The 21,479-nt window shown below is 34.0% G+C and overlaps 1 protein-coding gene across 2 annotated transcripts in view; it reads right to left on the bottom strand.

Moving 5' to 3' along the window:
• Window positions 1-20,471, bottom strand: part of LOC100373510 (ATP-binding cassette sub-family C member 9-like) — a 29,165-nt gene extending 8,694 nt beyond the window's left edge. For both annotated transcript variants that reach the window (XM_085503757.1, XM_085503758.1), the window contains exons 1-16: window positions 20,403-20,471; window positions 17,902-18,449; window positions 17,561-17,782; window positions 17,092-17,280; window positions 8,437-8,589; window positions 6,347-6,499; window positions 5,065-5,199; window positions 4,220-4,382; window positions 4,072-4,112; window positions 3,486-3,740; window positions 2,974-3,111; window positions 2,630-2,708; window positions 1,989-2,091; window positions 615-713; window positions 269-434; window positions 16-153 (exon numbers count right to left, since the gene is read on the bottom strand). In XM_085503757.1, coding sequence (XP_085359883.1) covers window positions 16-153; window positions 269-434; window positions 615-713; window positions 1,989-2,091; window positions 2,630-2,708; window positions 2,974-3,111; window positions 3,486-3,740; window positions 4,072-4,112; window positions 4,220-4,382; window positions 5,065-5,199; window positions 6,347-6,499; window positions 8,437-8,589; window positions 17,092-17,280; window positions 17,561-17,782; window positions 17,902-18,438 — 2,571 coding nt within the window. In that variant the 5' untranslated portion in view covers window positions 18,439-18,449; window positions 20,403-20,471. The remainder of the gene's footprint in view (window positions 1-15; window positions 154-268; window positions 435-614; window positions 714-1,988; window positions 2,092-2,629; window positions 2,709-2,973; window positions 3,112-3,485; window positions 3,741-4,071; window positions 4,113-4,219; window positions 4,383-5,064; window positions 5,200-6,346; window positions 6,500-8,436; window positions 8,590-17,091; window positions 17,281-17,560; window positions 17,783-17,901; window positions 18,450-20,402) is intronic.
• Window positions 20,472-21,479: the final 1,008 nt, after the last annotated feature.

Below are 21,479 nucleotides of genomic sequence, written 5' to 3'. Positions count from 1 at the left end.
ACCCCATCTAGTTACCTTATTTGCATATTCAATATATTTATAATGGTGAGTAGCTAATATTACTGTACGGCGATCACCCAGAAGGAAATTCAGAATTGCTTCTTTCATTACATAATCACCAACATGTACATCTAACGCTGATAAAGGGTCGTCCTAAAAATAAAGTGCATGGTATAAATTAACACCTGTCACAAATCAAATATAGTGCCTACATCGATATAAATATTACAACTGTTCAAAATAATACTGAACAAGGTTATTTACTAACCAAAATAACGACATCCGTTTTAGCGTACAGTGCTCTTGCTAAACTTATACGTTGCTTTTGTCCCCCGCTCAAATTAATCCCTCTGGCACCAATCTCTGTCATATCGCCACCAGGAAGAATCTGTATATCCTGTTTCAATGCACATGCTTCTAATACTGCATTGTATCTAAAATTAATCATATGAAGGATAATGTCGCATACGACTAATTTACCACTTCCGTGTCACTGAGAATGTTTATATGAAGGATGGGGATAGCATATCATATAATAATTATCTTTATTATTATTGTTGTTGCACGATGTAAACTTTATAAAATTAATAATCCGTTATTATGATAATATTTACCTGACTTGATCAAAGTCCTTCCAAAATATAATATTATCACGTAGTGTAGCATTCAGAAGCCAGGCCGTTTGGCTCGCATAGGATATTTTAGCGTTGTCTCTGTGAATACAATTTGCACAGGTTTAATTATATATTTTGCAACTGTAGCGAATCTACGATTCTAATTTTCACACGATTGAATAATTTGCGAATTGCAGATACATTATATCACCAAGTGCTTATGTGTTTTTGTTTTGATAATGACACAGAATACAGTTAGTTTGAGTTGGTTGGTTTGTATGTGAGCTGGATACCTAAAACAATGATGAGCGATAATTTATTATAATTTTATCAGGAGTTGCCCGGGAGGCAAGATTAGGAAATAAGAACTTAATGAAAAATTCTTGGAAACAAAGATAACACTAGATAAGTTCTTGGAAGATATCTGGATCTTGTTGTCATGAAAACATACATTTTTTTAAACATTAATATTCTTCATTGTCAGATAATTAATGAACGAATTTAGGATTCGGTCTGAAAAACAACAATTCTTGTTAGAATTCTTTATTATTGCCAGAGTGTCATTGCCTTATTGGTTAGCAGGATACACTATTCAAGATTAAATTTGATCTTTTTTTGTCATACAAACGTAATAATACATGCACAAGTAAAGATAAATGTGGTGTGTTGTACTTTCAGAATGCCTACTTGGCTTCAACTTTGCTTGATAATTGGCCTATATTAATTTTCTCTAGTGAAATTATCGCCTCAAAATCCACCTGAAATTTGTCGCCATGTTTTTTAAGTCGTGTGTCTTCATTTCAACATTGATGATCCAGTTACATCCCGGGCGTTTTATATCTTCTAACGTCCCCAGAGCTTCTATGTGATATAAAGCTCGAGGCTCGAACTCATTACGCACTCGGGTTCTGGACCTAACAGGATTTTGATGCCAGTTATTAGGGATTATCATGTTAAAAGTAGTCCATTAAAAGTGTTTAGTTGATCATGATGCTGGCTTTACATGTAAGCACTAACCTCACATATTTTCATATATAAATTGTATAGAAACAATAACAATATATTCAAGTACTACCACTACCCGAATCCACGTGTAGTGCATTCCCGCAAGACATGACATTTCTAGGACGTATGGCGTATTTCATTTGGAGAGGAATTACAATGGCTTATCTCTGAAGAAATTGTTTGCAGGTTTATTGACAGAAGTCTAGCGGAATGAAATTTAAATGAGCTTCTGAAAATATATATGTGAAGATTGTGGTGGCGAATTTTAAGTAAGATGAAACACCTCAAACGCGGGTTTTTTGAGACCGTATCAGATCGGAACTTACAGAACTTTCGTACAATAATGGGAATAACATTTTATGTACGCACCTGTATTCCACCGAACCTGAATATCCGGTTATTTCTCCCAAAAGAGCCATTATAAGAGATGATTTACCCGAAGCAATTTTACCTATGACCATGGTAAGTTTTCCTATTAAAACATTTCAAAAGAAAAATTATGACTATACGACACGTCAAAAGCAATGTAACACATTTGATATGCCTTGGAAAACTGGTTTAACAGTGTTTACAGTTGACATGACATATTGTGTGACGGTCTAAAAAAACTATAAATCTTTGACATAATATTAACAGTGTCTACATTGCTAGTCAACAAACAAACTAACGTGACATGTATAGAAACTATCCTCACCAAGAATAATGCGTCAACTGTACAAACTCCGGGGAAATGCAACAGTTTCCTACATTTCTAACTCCGAAACATTATGTTTAATGTATGTGAAAAGGGATGATAGAATAACATGTATAAATCATAAAAATACATGAATGATATTATTCCAAGTAAATACACAATAGTGCAGAAAATGATTATAATAACTTCACAACATCACCCAAATGGCAACTACTACCACAAATTACGACATTTGTATACTATTTCAAGACACATTAATTTTCACACGATTGAATAATTAAACGTAAATGTAGTTTGTGTACTGAACTACACATACCTGTAGGAATGTCAATACTTATATTTTTCAATGCTAGTATATTTTCGCTGTGTCCCCAGCCAAAGTTTCCATTCTCTATCTGGGAATAAAATGAGTACATTTCAATCTACTACTTTTTCATAATAAGTATGCCAACTCATGACTTAATGTCCAATGTGACAGCTTCAATTGGAAGTCACATGGACCTGAAATCTGAGTAATACGTCTGTACTTGATGGGGATATATAAAATTCAACAACCACGTAAATTCACTGCCACCCGAAAGAACGTTCATGACAGTATTAGCACAACATGTTGAACAGATAGGTGCTGATTTATCTGGATGGAATTAGTTACAGACGTACCTTGACAGCTGTTCCAGGTTCTGTAATTGTTTTCACCATCAACGATGTTCGATTATCACTGGTTGCATCATATCTCAGAAGTTTATTACTCGACACCAATGGCATGACATCACTCGGTTCGTTTTTCAAGTATAGATACTAAAAAATACATATTGTAAGTTGAGACGTTATGCGTCATATCATCACAATGCAGTGTCAACAAGTGATATTGTGGTACACAATTAGCAATATATTGATTTGCAAATTTATATCACCAACACATTTATTGGTTGGATTAATATTGAAAATTATGTTGATTTAATTCTTAATTGTTACATTGTCCAACTCATATTAAGACTTTTTAATTTTTGTTGTTGAAATATTTTATATCTTTTTTCCCCATAAACTACTGCGGTTGTTCGGAGGGTAGTTGTGGATGTAAGTTTCGCACCAATATTATTTGATTATCATATCATATTGCATGTAAGCATTGTTCTTATACGAACAAATAAAATATAAAATATTACTAATACCTCACAGACTTCATCGATATTGTCATCGTTCTCTATGTCCTCTTTTTTATAACACTCCGGTCGAGAATCATCATCATCATCATCAGATAAAAAACATTCTATTCGTTTTACACTTGACAATCCTTCCGTAACACATGCAATATTAAAGGGAACCATATATAGTATTTCAATCAACATATTTGCCAGTGGTAGAACGGTAAATACTAGATCAGGTGTGAGTGGTGTTGAACTAATTGCCAAATGCAAAACGAATATCTGAAAATAGAAACTTTAAATTAAACAGTGGTATCATAAAACGACCGTTATTTATCACACTATTCCTTAAATAAAAATGGCCGCCGAGAAAACGTTGAGAGTGAAATATAAGTACTTGAATTGTTTTCACCCATTAAATAATATTCCTGTCATTGCGTTTTACCAATATTACAGTGATCATGGAAACAGTTGACGCGATTATATGCATAGCCGAGTAATGTGGTTCTCATGATTGAAACGAGATACATCAAAAATTAACGTATGAAGTCAATTACACATAGTTTGATTTTGAGAATAAATTCCATTTTTCAGAAGATAAATCATGACTTACCACCAACGGAATGATAACTGGCAGGATTTTGGCGATACCGCCTGTAATTAAGAAAATCATGTCATACGGAGGACACTCATTACCTAATAATATACTTTAGGATATTTTAAATGTATGTTAAATGTATACTAATTATTATATAAATCACCTGAGAATAAAGTATGTAAACCAACGACAGATATTTGTTTCATTTCATCACCACGTATATTCTTAATAGTAGAAGCAAACAGTTCTTCCCATCCATACATCTTTAGTATTTTCACACTCTGCAGAATTTCAGTAGCTTTCTTTATTCGAGCATCAGCATGTAACTGAAAAGTTATTTACAGGTTATTCGTGTCTGACACAAATGATTTATGAAATTCAACAATAAATGTATAGTTTCAGGCTAATTTGCAAACTCCATGCCGAGTAACAAAGTGTTAAGTTTGCAAAAAGCGTTCTTATTGCCAAGCTTACTGTTTTGCTAAGATTATTATTAGTTTTGAAGTATTTGTCTGTTTGCTGCAAGCCAATTTGTTAAGGTTATTATAATTACTGTTTGCCACACCAAGTGTGTATACTATGAGGTCATTACATGGATACTAAAAGGTATACAGGAAGACAGTCCAGCGAGAGTATCGACCGAGTTTTGTGGTCATTTGACTATCTATTTGAGTAAAAACTGACTAGCCATTTTCAACAACAATTTATTTATCACATTTTAAAAGTTGGGCCATCGCGATTTACACTCTTCCAAACTGTTTCGTGTAATGATTCGTGGCATCATACAGTAACATATCAACCAGCTTAATATGGTTTGGCTGGTTAATGTTGGTTTCATACGGAATATATCAATATATTATAATGACCTACAAAATATAATTAATCCTGTTGTGCTGAATTCGACTTGAATGTACATGTGTAAAAATGATTGTTTTACACACTGAGCTAGACTCAACAAATCTAATACATTCACAACGATATAAAACACCATGCACCATAAATACTTACCAAATACGTTTTCTGAGCAATTTGTTGTGTTCGAATCAATCGGATTTGCAATGGTATAACAATAAGGAATACAGCAAGGCTCATAACTGCAACAATTCCCAATTTCCAGACAAGAAAAGCAAAGCTAAGAATTAACTGTAATATAAATAGTGTGATTATAATTATTGTACGTGTTTATTAATACCACAACGATGGTAACTTGGATGCAATTACGTGTCCTCACTACAAGAGGAAATGATCGAATGATAGATATATCAATCAATCAATTAATGATGTATTAATGACGGGTGAATTCTGCCCTGGGTGTTCCGCTTGAATACAAGTTAAAATTTAAAAAAATAAATCTATATATTATAAAATATATAATTACAAAGTATACATTAACTTATCTCGCCAATAGTATTTCAAACAATGATTTACCACTTGTTCGAAATCTGTTGTCATTGCTCATTTGTGGTCATTGCTCCTGTTGATACTTTACATATTTGAACATATTTTAGTCATACATGATGGTAGCATAAATTTAAATCACAGTAAGCACATGATAAGCACACTCCGTTACGAAAAAAGTTATATAAAACGTCTTGCGCGCTCTGTTATTTATTATTTGTGGTAACTGGAGTACTCCGACTACACATGGGTTATTCGTACAATTGGTAGGACTGTCATGAATTAGTTTTCGCGTATCTGTTGACCGACTTATTTAGCTGGTTACTCGTGAATGGCTGTGTTATGTCTGTCATCGTTTAGGCTCATGCAAGGTCCTGGACGGAACTTGATTTGGAACTAATTACGATATAACCGACGTTATCCGGACCGCTATTTCTGACAGTTGGGTATTCGCAGTTAGTGATATAGTGAACGATTAATCAAAAGATAGGACGTGTCCAGTACTTAGTTTGATTGGCTATCTGCAAGTTGAATGTGTGAAGGCCACGCCTTAGAGTCTTTAAACTGCTTTGTAATTGGTTAAGGTTTTGAAAGTGAATAAAGGCGTTTTAGTTAGTCTTGGTAAGAACACCACCAAAGTCTTGGATCAGCATTGCGATAGTCTTGGAAACTTTTCCCCAGGGCGCTGTGTCTTATAGAGTACTCGACTGACCGACTAAAGACGAGAGTTGATACGTATTTGGTTGTGTGTGTCTATTTGACTGTAAAGCTCAAGTGACTTTCCCGATCCCGCACCTCAAGCAGACGTGACATAGAGACAGACGATATTCCCCCCTGGCACGTGTGGAGAACCCAGCGGAGAAGAATTTCCCCGTAATTCGATAATACTCACATTAATGGGTGTGGCAATAATAAAGGCCATGTGTTGTATTACTTGTTGCACTGCAGCAACGTCAACAGATATAAGATTCACAATTTGTCCAGTTGTATCTCCAGATGACATAGATGATAATGATAGCTTCAGTGCTTTGTCATAAATAAGTATCTGATTGAGGAATGAAACAATCATTGTGGATAAGTGTTATGTTTGTCTGCATGAAATAAAACATAACATATAACATTTTACAGACATTTATATGACATGCAAACATACAATACTGTGTTGTGTTGTAGGGATTTTTGTTTTCAATAAAGGTAATTGAAACAATGTAAAACATCACGTATCAAATTTAATAATGCTTATATTGGTCAAAATATATGCCTTATGTAATATAAATTATGCACAGCACAATGCAGCTCCATGTATTCATTTGCCAATACATCTATTTATCGTTTGACTGTAAATATCTTTAATAACGTTGAAGAATGGGTAATTATTTACGTTATTTTCTGTGAGTATCGTGCATGTCTTTAATTTTGTTTTGAGTTTTTTTGGGTAAACTCAGAAACCAGTCCTTCTAAGGGCACTGATAGATTTCTTTAATTGAAGTCGCAATCTGTTTGTAATGCAGGTTGCCTGTCATCTGATAACATTTTATTTGAAGAAAGTAGTTGAAGATGAGCTGGGTTAACGTGCGTGTGCAGCTGATGTTTACAATGTAGTCTATGATAAGCAAGTTCAATACAGTGCTGACACGTTTTTATAAATTTGCTATTCCAGATGTTTCACACAACGACTTCCCTACTACAGTGAGTAATCAGGCTAGGAGTTTAAAATAAATTGTTCCACTGCAAACTCGATGAATGAATGCATTTGTCACATTGTCTATAAATGTGTGCATACCATCAACTCTGGAGCTGTAAATATTATTTCGAAAATTTAGTCTAAAATTTAGTCTTCCTGACTTGCACTGATGGCATACTTAATGAGTACAATGGCGTCTCTATGATCCTCACTCTGCCATGGTCTGCAATGAAAACTGCCTTGTGCACATAAGCCCGCCCCATATGCAATATCACCATCACAGTCAATGAATTTGTTCGTTTTCCCTTGCCTACACATAACATTCATACTATTGTTCAAATAATATATTGTCAGGATTTGTTGACAGTTTGTTTTTGCTCTTAAACACTTGGCATTACCCTGAACTGATCTATACATCAAACAACGTTACTATTTGTCCTAATTAACAATAATTGTGGTCAATCTGTCAAACCCTAACCTAACCCTATTCTGTCTACATGAAATCCCTTTTATCCAAGCCCATTATGAATTTGATCTCAGAGCCATTCACCTTCACAATATCATCAATCCGACTGTTTCAAGATGGTCTCACCTCTCCCATGTGCTCTAGTCTTCAACAATCATTCTATTTGATAGGATAGTTTTTCTCTGGTGTTTATTTCTAGCTTAATGGTAATAAACTTTGTTCTACTAACTGTTTGTGGTTTTTAGTCTACTTTATGTATACTTTTTCGTGTTCTGCATAGCGATTATTATGTGTTTTGGTATGTTTAATTCATGATTTGTTGTTTCAATCAGTAATCGTCTTGATATTATTTTAGCCTGGTTAGGCACAGTCTATGTTTGGTTTTTATGTTTCAGTAAACACATTATATGAACAAATGTGGGTTGTTACTGTTATTTAGATGATGTTTATGCTATGACAAATATGAAGTATATTGTTGGTATTTCTCACATGGCCTTACTCTGCATAATTCGCTCTACAATTAGCCTTGTGATATAAAATCACTCCTAGAAAAACTTTACAAATTTTGGCCATAACATAATTAGCTGACTGTGCTCAGAAATGCATGTAAACTAAGAAATCTAATATATTATTTGAAATTATATTGTACTAGCAATATGGCGTCATGCTTCTTGGCAGATAGTATAACCTATGTGATAACAAATTAACTCTGACTTATTATTAAATGGATTAAACAACATAAGAAACTCATCTCTTTAATTACCAACGCGAATGTATGCACCATGTTGGCTGCACTGATACTACAAGCTTTTGAGCTGTGATTTATACATACCTGGAGTGCCACTTTAACCTTAACACATACACGAGAAAGTGTATGATAGCTCAAGGAAATCAACAATGGGCACACAAGAAACACGGTACAGATAACAGCAATAAGGATAAATCCATTGTTGAAAAACTCATTTAGTGTGATGTATTTTGAATTCTGTTGATTAGAGAACACAATACATTTTACAGTAACTGATGGACAATTACTAATCTACAACTACAATACAGTGGAAATAATATTGGATACCATTTAGAAAACCATAGTTTATCTTAATTCCTTACCAAAATTGGACAAATCGCATTAGGGACTGGACAGAAAGTACAGGAGGGGGTAGGTAGGTGTTTGTTTTTTTGTTTTTTTGGGGGGGTCACTGATTTTCATGCAAGTGTTGAGGGGAGGGTTACAGTAATCTGTGCAGGCATAAGGGGGAGGGTCGCATTTTTGTGTGCATTGCAAGGCTCATGACACCACAGTAAATGTAGCCGAGATTTTATGACTGTGTTGCCTCAATACACCTATTCTTATTACTCATTCAGCAGCTGTATTTACATTGAATGACATGTTAAAAACTTTATATTCAGAGCTACGATTAGGACCCATTGTCTGATGATTCTAATAATGAATCACCAGACAGTTGCAATGAAAGTTTCCAGTCGGTACTATACACCAGATCTGGAAGAAAAAAACAAACAAGTTACGTGAACAGAAAGTTATTTGGCGACTAGCAATTCACCACTGGGGAAAATAATATTTATGTCATTCTGGATTAAAACACACATATTTATTGTAGTGTAATATTATGATGTAATATATGTTTACAATGCCAATAGCCACTGTTTGTTTACACATATTTCAGCAGATTGTAATTAATATGCAAATACATTTTTTACACTACATTACTTAATACCCTGATTATTCAAATGTAATCCATGATTATGAAAATTTAATCTAGCAGTGGTGTGGCTAGCACCTTTCTGCTGTAAAAGTACAACCAGTTATAGTCTGGAAGCTACTTCTCAAAAGCCTTCTAAAAACGGTTTTAGCTGCACCCCACGTCAAACATTGTGGAAACAGACTTTTCTTACGCAAAATTATCTGACATTTTCCAGGGCGGAAAATGCCCTAAAAGTGGTGAAAATTGACATGTTGCTATGGCAACCTGAAAATATTATGAAATCATTAAAAGATCTATATTTTCAATACATATGAAGATATAGAAGTGAAGTTGGTACCAAAATGTAGATGGTGGATTGGCCCAATTATTTATGACATCATATATGCTAATTGGCTAATTTGCTTATTCATAAATTACCAACAAAGCTGATTTTTCAAAGAAAATTGTATGTATTGCGTGATTGTTTTTTTTTTCAGGAAGATATAGTCTTCACAACACTATTTGCCCAAATATTTATGACATCATATATGATAATTAGCTAATTTGCATATTAGCTAATTTGCATATTACTTAAATAACATTGCTATTAAGTTAACCATGTACAAGCATATATCTTATCTGAAATAGATAACTAGGGGTTGTCGAGATCCATAGGCTTGTGTGTAGTCATGAAGCCAAGATCCCACGGAAATCTCGTCTCGATATTTGGAACGTATTTCAATGAGTACGCGAAAGAACCCGGGTATGCACGTTTTAACAACCATGCAATTGATACAATTTTTCGCTTTGGCAGAAGTAGTCTCTTTAACCAAACAAGGCAGAGGCGGATACAGGATTTCTTTAAGGAGGGTCCAAACTTTAAAATCGCCAGACTAAGTTAATGATTTTTTTATGTTATACAAAAACAAATTGAATAAAATTTTCAACGGGGGGGGGGGGGGCAAGAACCCTCCCTCAAGATCCGCCACTGCAAGGTATATATTTTAGTGCAATATTTAAACCATAGATTTTGATATTTAATGTCCAACAGGATTTATAATCGCCAAGATCATTCGGTTCTGTCACATGTCAAAATACGAGATGAGATGAGATTTTCACGGGATCTTGGCTTCATGATTTACCACATAATAACCTTTACTCTACCCTTGGTCTCAGTGATACTAAACATTTCATAAATAGTTGTTCCTTACCCAAAATGGTTCAGAGACATTCTATTGTCACTTACAGCTTAGAGTGTGATCACGATTATGACATTTGCATACCTGGTAAATAAAACCTCTATTTTAAAATAAAATCATGTTTGTTACCAGGGATCCAAGTGCCATTCATATGATTACAGTCTAAGCTGAAAGGGATTGTAGACCATTATGCGAGGTATGGGCATACTAACTTTGCACCAGCTAACACGTGGTCAGTTTGGCATTCAACTAACTAAGAAAAATCCATTTGCAAAGATTCCAGAGGATCACTCTTTTGAGGAAACAATAAACAAGAGGAGCAAAATACCAGGAGGAATTGTTGGAAAAAGCAGAAATGAAGATGCAGTTGGGAGATGGATTGAAATAACAGCTGACCACTCACAGATAACTGAAAACATCGAAAGATATGTTGGCATATCAGATGAATGCAAGTGGCCCCACAAAGAGACAGGACCCTCTCGGATAAAAAACGATGAGAAAGAAGTGAGACAGGTAGTCAAGGTCCTTGCCAGCATGTTGAATCCATTTTCTGAATCAGAGAAGTTAACTTCAATTTCAACAGGGGTAGCAGCAGAAGATAAAACAAAGAAGTTTTTATTAACTACTCAACAGATTGGTGGTCAACTTTGTGAAGAGTTTGTGAATTGTCGACTGATCAAGTCTGCTGAAGCATCAGTTTTTGACATGCTATCGAAACAGAAGCTTCAAACATTCTCAACACAAACAGCTGACCGTTAACTTAAAGTTGCGGGACGAGATTTAATCATCAAGGCAGACCATTCATTTTTCTGCAATTTGGTGTTTCTTGCAAGGTCACGAGAGTTTAACCTATTTGAAACTTTTTTTAGGCCAAATTCCATGGGCAATAGATACACCTCATGGCGTACAGATCACAAAAGTCTAAACTCCTGGAGGATCTCGAGAAAGGTATCCCATACTAGACAACATGGCCCTGGTGATTGTCACTTTTGCCACTATCCAGAAGCTCAAACCTACACCAAACAACAGGAAGCCATCAACCTTCACTGAAGTGGCCCAATTTGTGCTCTCTTCTGCATGTAAAGCCATAGCTCCACAACCTGCAAGAATTGATCTTGTGATTGATAACTACTTTCCAGTCTCCACTAAGAATACAGAACGTGAGAGAAGGAGCAACGTGACAGGGATAAGATATAATCCCCAGTGGATCTCAGAAGGCACCCAAAGACTGGGTCAATTTTATGTCAAACAGTGAGAACAAACAGAATCTTCCTGAATTCCTGGTCGATGAATGATCGAAGAATGGTGATGCAGGTTATTCTGATATTATTAAAAAAACATCTTTGTTTGTTTGTCATGGTAAAAAATGCCACAGATTGAAGGTACATGAAGACTCAATACTCAAAGATGCTGTTCCTTTTCTGACATACTTTGCTGAAGAGACTGACACAAAACTATTGTTGCACTGCAAGCAAATTGTAGAAACTGGAGATTTAAGGTAGAAATGCAGGTTCGTGGGCACTTGGGAGTGAAATTTAGTTTTTTTGCTTTTTATTATCCAAACAGTCTTGGCTATAGACTGTTAATATTTTGTAGAATTGTGAATAGTGGAACATACTCAAAAGACGATTTTAAAATATAGAGAGCAGTTGCAAACATTCTCTCTTTTGAATGCTTAGCAAGATTTAGCAAGGCTGTACATAAATAATAAAAAAGAATGCACTATGTGTCAGCACTAGCACTTGCAATTTGCACTTACAGCGACATTCAATGTCCGAAACTGTCGCCTGGCACAAACACATTTAAAAAAAAAATAAAAAATAAAATAAAAAAAAAACAAAAAAAAAATATGGTGAAAAAAAGAAATGACGGGATCTCCATATTATGCACTATATTTAACTTTTTACAAAACGATAATACATTTAAATTTGGAACTGTTACAGCCATTTTAATTATGAGCATTAGCAAAATTCTTACTGAGTGAATTGTTATGCAAATTACCAATTATCTCAGCTTCCTTTTAGTGCACATCCCAGAACTTTAAAAAAAATAGCCCCTAGACGCTTTGACCTTTTGTTTTGAAATTTTCACAAATGATTGACCATGTGATTATCTTCAAAACGCCGTCGGGGCATTGTTTTTGGTTGAACAGTGTTACAGCAATCATACAGACAACTAGTCTGGGTGTTAATTTATGCATAAACTTGAAGTAGCGAAATTTGAGCTGCTGCCCTGCAAAATTGACATATGGCAGACAGTTTTCAAGACGGCACTTTCTTCATAGTTAACAGATGTACCCGTAAACCAATTTTGACAGGAAACAGAAGCATGGTTTAGAAGCTATTTTTTTTTAATCACTTTTGACCAAAAAAGCACCTTTTTGTGCATATTTCAAACTACAGTGTCCATGAGAAAAAAAAATACTAACAAAATTTTAAAATTCATACAATAAGCTTTCCGAAAATATATAGTTTTGTGGACAAAGGAGGTCATCTTGGTTTCCTAATTAACTAATTAAAATACCTGTCAGGTAAACTGCATCTCTACCTTAAGAGCAGTTGTCCTGAGAACATCTGACACTGATGTGATTGACCTTGCTGTGTATTTTCAAAAAGAAATTGACATTCCACTGATTATCAACATACAGGCTACTCAGAAACGATGGAAATACATTGACATTCAAGCTATATGCAGGAAACGTGGAGAAGACGTCTGCAAGGCACTTCCTGGTATGCACGCATTCTCAACAAGCAGTTTCTGTGGCACAGTAAGAAGATATTCTTCAAGTTAATGAACAAAGATGCAGATTTTATGTCTGCCATGACAAATCTGGGTGACAGGCTTGACCTTACAGCAGACCTACTGACCAAATGTGAAAAGGGCCTGTGTTGCATTTATAATGAGCCAAATGCACCAGTGTGAATAAGGTGAGGTACAGAAAGTTGTCAAAGGGGGCAGAAACTCATAAAATACCACCAAATCAAAGTGCCCTGACCTGGAAGAATTCACTGAATGCCTAATTTCAAGCTCCGAGCCCCAATGGACATGGCTGGGTGGTAGAAGGAAACACAATAAAGATCTTGTGGATGACTCAGGATCCAGCACCAAAAGCATTGCTCCAGATGGTTAGCTGCAAAACCTGCAAGAATACAGGATTTCCTTGCACAGATGCACGTGGATGTTCAGCGACAGACTGCGCAAACTGATACTGGCAGATATATTGAGCCTGAGCCTGAATCAGATGCTGACAGTGATTATGACTAATGATTATTTAAAACATTTTAAGAACACCATTGAACCTAGAAAACATTGGACATGTATTAATCTAAGAAGGTTTTATATAATTTCCTAAAACTAGTTTTGTAAAGTAACAGAACATAAATGTAAAGTAAGTATGTGTACAATTTGCAGCAGTGCAGATGCACACTTTCTGTAGAGTTGTCATTACTGGTCTCCATTACTGTAAAACCAAGACACATGATATGGTAAATAAACTGCCTTAAAGCTTGTTCATTTCGCACAATTGTGCTTAGTTCTGTATGCAAATAAATTGTATAAATAAAGATGTTATTGTTTTCAAACCTGATTGCCATGTTCATAGTTGTCTTATTTATAACACGTTATAATTATAGAAAATAAATTGATAACCTTCAGAATAATATTGGGCAAAAACAGTGTTGTGAAGACTATATCTTCCTGAAAAAAAACAATCACGCAATATATACAATTTTCTTTGAAAAACAGCTTTGTTGGTAATTTATGAATATGCAAATTAGCTACTTAGCATATATGATGTCATAAATAATTGGGCCATTCCACCATCTACATTTTGGTACCAACTTTACATCCGTATCTTGATATTTCAGGTTGCCATAGCAACATGTCAATTTTCACCCCTTTCAGGGCATTTTCCGTCCTGGAAACAAGCATTTTTTAAAAAGTCAGAAAATTTTGCATAAGAAAAGTCTGTTTCCGCAATGTTTGACGTGGGGTGCAGCTAAACTCCAAATTCTTGGCCTTAGCTTCCAGACTATTACCTATGGTTCTCCTTTCTCATTCCTCTGCAATGTTTGGCTACAAGGTAGACCTTTCTTCCCTACCAACCCCTTCCTTCTCAGTATATTTGGCTTTTTTATAATTTTTATCTTTTTAGTGTACGTTTTATAGTATGATTGTAGAATTTTCTACGCAGGGGTATGGTTGCTGTGCTGGCATGCAGCCACAATCCTACCTATGAATGACAAAGTATAGTTAGTAATTTAGAGTGAATAAATGGTTGGTCTAGTATCAACAGAAATTAGATGTATTAAATTACTCTTCCAAAATCGAAATATATGGTCAAAAATTCATGCATTTTTCCGATCGAAACTGAATTTCCTTTGTCTGGGCAGAGATATAGTAGTATGGTCAAAAAGCAAGATTACAGGCAGTCAACCATCTTTGATCCGATTGTGAAACTAATTGTCATAGACATGTAAAATAACATGTATAATTTGAAGAGAAAAAAACATGTCAACAATACATTTGGAAAAAACAAGATGGCTGCCAGTCGGCCATCTTTGATCCGATCAAAACGAATCATTGTAGACATGTGTCCTAACATGTATAATCTATGTATCAAATTTGAACAAAAACTGACAAAGCATGCATAAGATACCATATTTTCAAAAAACAAAATGGCTGCCAGTCAGACATATTGGATTAAATCAGTAAACCACTGCATGTGCATATGTCCAAGGTAAAGTACTAGGGACATTCAAAGAATGAACAAATTTATACGTCATCGTTTCGAACTTTGTCCGAACAGGGACTAATAAAACTGGCAGTCCCTATATATCTTGGTATCGTGGGCATTTTTATAGGTTTATTGTTTAAGTTCGTTTTGAATCATATATCTTATTTCATTCACACTGATTACACTGAAGATGATTTGGTGAATAGGATTCCTTTTCTCATTAACATATTTATACTGTGTGGTGGGCAAGTCAGTAATATTTGGCTGAATCTCAGTGTTGTTACAAAAAACGTGTATATCTAGAGTATGTATTAAGAATATAGAATGGTGGTATTGAACATGTGTAATTCGTATTTTAAAGAATGCACACGACACTCATGAAGTAAAATTGTGTATGTATCACCCTAATGTGGTACATATATATTTTTCTCTTCTCAATGAGAGCTGGGCTAACTGATTGAAGTAGAAAAGTTCTAAGCTGTGTAGTGTAGTGTAGTGTAGTGTAGTGTAGTGTAGTGTAGTGTAGTGTAGTAGAATATCAATTGGTATGCATATATAGTTTTAATACATGTACTATCCTTACACTTAGAAGGAGGGAGGGTCACAGTTGTTCATGCACCATTCAAAGGGGAGGTCAGAAAATTTTATGCAAATGTTTGTGAAGGGTCACATGTTTTTATGTACGCGACTTTCAAAAAACACCGGCCTACCCCTTTGTACATTTTGTCCAGTCCTTTAACATTTGGAACATGACCAAAACATCTCAAACCACATTTTCTAGCATGTTAAATTTATTTGCGATGCGATGCTGTTTGGCCGGTATATGTTTTGTTCGTGTTCGACACGTTTTGAGTACAATTAATTCATATAGAAACTTTTCCCAAACATATTTCAAACATATATTAGAAACGATGATTTTTTTTGTTATAAACGTGTGGTAACGTACATTACTAAAAAGACTAATGCAAAATGGATTTTGTCATTTCTGAAATTCACAGCACCGGATGCTACAACACCATGTTTACATTAAACTCAAATATCTCGGATTTTTGATAGACATTCTTTTCTAAAAAATTCTAGAAAATGTTTTACTTGTCTAAAACTTCAATAAATATTCTAGATGAAAATATTCTAGCTTTACAATATGAATACAGTTTCATGAAAATCGAGGTTTGAGTATTTCCTGACGTTACATATGCAGGATTAGTCTGAAAAAAAAATCATGCACATGTTTGCACTTCACAAATTATTCTGAAATCAATTTACAATTCAATTATACTTTCTATGTCATTCTATGGCATATTCCAAGGTCATAGAATTGTAAGAATTGCTTCCATCCGATATCCGACCAAGTTCCTAATTAACATACAACTGCTTCCCACTACAATACAACTCGTGTAAATTAATGTAGTTATAGTAGTCTACTATCCATCGAGGTTAACATAATATTCCATCTATTGAGGATTGTGGTAGCTTGCGTAAAGAATAAATTTCATATGTACCGCCATGTGTTCTGATTGGTGGGATTGTTATGTACTTGTTCATTGTTTTGTGTTCCTGAACATGGAATTAGGGGCAGACCATTTGATATCCTGGGGGCCTGGAAGATTGAAATGAAGCCTACTTTTTCCCCCCTATCTGGATTTTTTTTCAGCATAATTTTAACATGCATATAGTGTAGGATTTTCTTTTTCAAGCATTGTCATAGAATTTTTTTTCACAAAATCTTTCTGGCCCCCCAGGATATCAAATGGTCCGCCCCTTACCTTTTATGACTATGATTGTGCTTATCGGGTGTGCATGTTGTTTGTTCGACATACTTATAGATAGAAAAATACATATGTACTTACAGACTGCTTCCAAGATTTGTAATAATATTGATTAGCATATTTGATAATTCTAGCTATGAGAAGAGGGGGTAAGAACTTTGTTGGAACTGTCAGAAAATACTCAAACAACCCAGCCAGTATTTCCCACATATACGCCCGCCAGGAGGTTCTCCAAACCGAGACGGTTCTCTGATGCCCAGAATCTCGTTTCTGTATTATAATAGACCAGTTATATATAATAACTAACATAGATTATTCATATTAGTATCGGGTAATAAAAATAAAACATGTCGCTGGACACAAATGGTCGTTCAAGCACTAATCTCATAACAGTTTAAAATATGAATATTACGAGGATACCGGAAAGCATGTACCCTGACAGTACACGCAGCTATGCATCGGTCATTACAAATGTTCAATTTTAGTAGCACAACACACTTGAGTCACAGTTAAAATTGAGTAAAATAACACCTAGGTCACCTATGTTTACCTGCTCCATTTTCAGTGCTTTTTCGAACCCAATTTTAACATATTTGCATTCGAATTCTTCTGGTAAACTACCAAGGGCGTCTACATCTAATTGGTCTTTATGCGATAAAGGCCACCAGTGGATAGTAAGACGTGATAACAAATTTGAATACGAAGGTCTAAAATATAACTTGGATTTAAATAAATCACTGGGAAGTCTTGCCTCTCGGTATGGACGAAAAATCTGTAATATACATTAATTTAGATAATTTTAATATTATAGTTGCGATTAACTAAGAACTGAAATTAGTGTTGACATTCCAGTGGTGTATATGCATATCATAAGATAGTTTACACACGCACCTTGGTTTTCAGTATGTAAATATCAGCAGCCAAACAACATGTGTAGAAAGCAATTGCGATTATATATAGATCGAATCGTAAAATACTGGTTCGAAATCCAATTGTTTGAGTCAATGTACTAAGTTCGACACTCTTCCCGATAATACATATGATCCAGTAAAATAACAGCAACCATACTAGGTGAGGTCGATTCCATCTTTCAATTTTCTGGTAGTATACCAAACTTATTATCAGGCTGAACAATGATGATAATGGGTTTATGTATAAATATGAATCGGTCACATAATTTCGTGTTTGGTCAGTCATGATGCCTTCAGCTAAACTACACATCAATATTAAGGAAAGTAACAGTGACATTGCCCACTTGAAGTCATGTCCAGGATAGGTTAAAAGCAGATTAGGATTATAGAGCTGTGACGTCAGACGCCGACTTGTGTTATATCCAATAATAAATGCAGTCACAATGAAAAGTACATGACATGAAATCTGCATTCGCTGAATTATACACAGACTGTCACAATACAGGGTGGTATTCATCTTCAGGAATCCTGAAATAAAAATAATTATTTAAAATTCGCATTGCACAATTATTGATTGTAGTTCTAAAAAGAATGAGTAGTATGACACATCTCAATAAAACGTTAACAAAACGAAAACATAATGATACAATAAGGATAAAATAACATGAAAATGCTAACATAATGATGAAATAAAGAAAAAATGAAAACATAATTATAAAATAACGATAAAAATGTGACCCATAATAAAGAAATAATGTAAAAATGCTAACAAAATTAAAAAATAATGTGAACATAATGATAACATAATATAAAATGTGAACATAATGATGAAATAAAAAAAATGAAAGCATAATTATAAAATAACGATAACAATGTGACCCATAATTATGAAATAATGTAAAAATGCTAACAAAATTAAAAAATAATGTGAACATAATGATAAAATAATATAACAATTTGAACACAATGATGAAATAATGTAAAAGTGCTAACAAAATTAAAAAAGAATGTGAACATAATGATAAAATAATATAAAATGTGAACATAATGATGAAATTAAAAAAAATGAAGACATAATTAAAAAATAACGATAAAAATGTGACCCATAATTATGAAATAATGTAAAAATGCTAACAAAATTAAAAAATAATGTGAACATAATGATAAAATAATATAAAAATGTGAACCTAATGATGAAATAATGTAAAAGTGCTAACACAATTAAAAAAGAATGTGAACATAATGGTAACATGCTAAGAGAAATGTTTTTGGCAGTGATCGCACCCCATACTCCAGATATTGATATATTTATGATATCTTTAAGCTTATTTTATGCTGTATTAGTGCACTGGGATATAAAAACAATGCTACAGACGCGTAGTTTCAAACCAAGAACAATTACTCGCATGTACACGCGCCTACACTAATCTAAGGAGTTTGTTCACCGTGTATTAATTATCATAATTGGACAGATAAACATATCAAACAATGCTAACATAATGAAAACATAATGACAAAATAATATATAAATATGAACAAAATCATGAAATAATGTAAAAATGCTAATAAAACGAAAACATAATGATACAAAATTAAAAAATAATGTGAACATAATGATGACATAATGATGACATAATGTAAAAATGCTGACAAAATGAAAAAACAATGTGAACATAATGATAAAATAATATAAAAATGTGTACACAATGTTGAAATAAAGAAAAAATGAAAACATAATTGTAAAATAACGATAACAATGTGACCCATAATTATGAAATAATGTAAAAATGCTAACAAAATTAAAAAATAATGTGAACATAATGATAAAATAATATAAAATGTGAACATAATGATGAACTAAAAAAATGAAGACATAATTATGTGAACACAATGATGAAATAATGCAAAAGTGCTAACACAATTAAAAAAGAATGTGAACATAATGATAAAATATTATAAAATGTGAACATATTGATGAAATAAAGAAAAAATGAAAACATAATTATAAAATAAGGATAATAATGTGACCCATAATGATGAAATAATGTAAAAATGCTAACAAAATTAAAAAATAATGTGATAATGGTAACATGCTAAGAGAAATGTTTTTGGCAGTGATCGCACCCCATATTCCAGATATTGATATCTGTTTTTAGTAGTGTTGTTGCCAATGACTGATATATGCAATTAAGTAGTGTTTCTACCAATACTGGTGTGGTTGTGGTTGTCCACATTCAGTACCGACCTACCCTGCCTCATAGACTATTATTATATTTTGAAAAAGGTGTCGTTTTTTTAAAACGTATATTAACGAATATATTTCATTGGCATATGTTTCACTCAAATATTAGGACAAATAGAGATAAAATGTAATTTTTGACTCTATTTCTATGATAATGCATTTTAATCATACAAAATAACTACTCAAAATAGATGATGAATGTAGGGAATAGTAAAAATAGTTCAAATGCATGTACTTACTGATGATGCTTGTACTTACGCGCCAAAATGAGCAATAAATGGATATATGATGTGTTGTGTTACAGCCTGTACCGATATTTGATGACAACAATCTGACTACGCACAAATCCTTGCGACCCCGATGATTTAGGATTAGAGTGAGGCAGAAGTTATTTATAGTCAGTACAATAATATCCCAACGAATCAAATGCATTTTCGCCACAAAACAAGAAGGAAGCGTAACAAAAATAGTAGGAATGAATGTGTGAGCACGTGTGCAAGGATGGTGATATATTAACAATGACAAGAAAAACATTGTGCCACAAAACAAATTGAAAACCAAAACAATGAGCTGGGAATAAATGGATGGGGTGTCACGAAACAGAATGTACTCATTTAAATACACCAACCCCGAGCGTAAGCACGGTTGCGCAATATTATTTAACGATGTGTAATTATATGTTATGAGTAATTAAAGTAATTTTACGCATGCATGATTGATATATTTGTGTAGATTGTCCCTCTGTTCTTATTACTAAACGCTTCAGCGTGGTATTAAGATTTTGTTTTCAGGCTTGGGTGGTACCAAGGTGGAAAATGGTTGCACATATGGGGGGTAATTCCTGGAATTGCAATAGAGAGGGTTCAGGCCGAAATACATATATATAGTGTTTCCATGTTTCGTCTGATATTTCTGTGGTATTCTGCTGCTGTAAATAATGCAAGATTTGTTCCGAAATTCAGTGTGTTGTGTGCACTCCAGGGTTATTCATTTTTTTGCTCAAAACACCCCTATTTTTTAATGGGAGAGTCGAATAGTTTCACTCCCACTGGGAAATCTGCATTGTTACTTGAATGAGAGCTAACTAAACACATTTTCCAGACCGGCGAAAGTGTATGCAACAGCCAATTTTAACAGCCTGTCACGTGATTTTAGTCTGAATGTCAACCTCAAAAGAGGCTAATCCATTTACGCAGGTATAACTGGGAATAGAATATGTGAGGGATTGTATCAACAGAGATGTGTATAATGAAAAGTAACATCTATCCTTCTTTTGCATCGCTGAGCATTTCTGTTTTAGTATACTGGTTTGAAAA

The sequence above is a fragment of the Saccoglossus kowalevskii genome, chromosome 9 (genome assembly GCF_978046115.1).
Source record: "Saccoglossus kowalevskii chromosome 9, keSacKowa6.1, whole genome shotgun sequence".
NCBI lineage: Eukaryota > Metazoa > Hemichordata > Enteropneusta > Harrimaniidae > Saccoglossus > Saccoglossus kowalevskii.
This window is presented reverse-complemented; position numbering and strand designations above follow the sequence as displayed.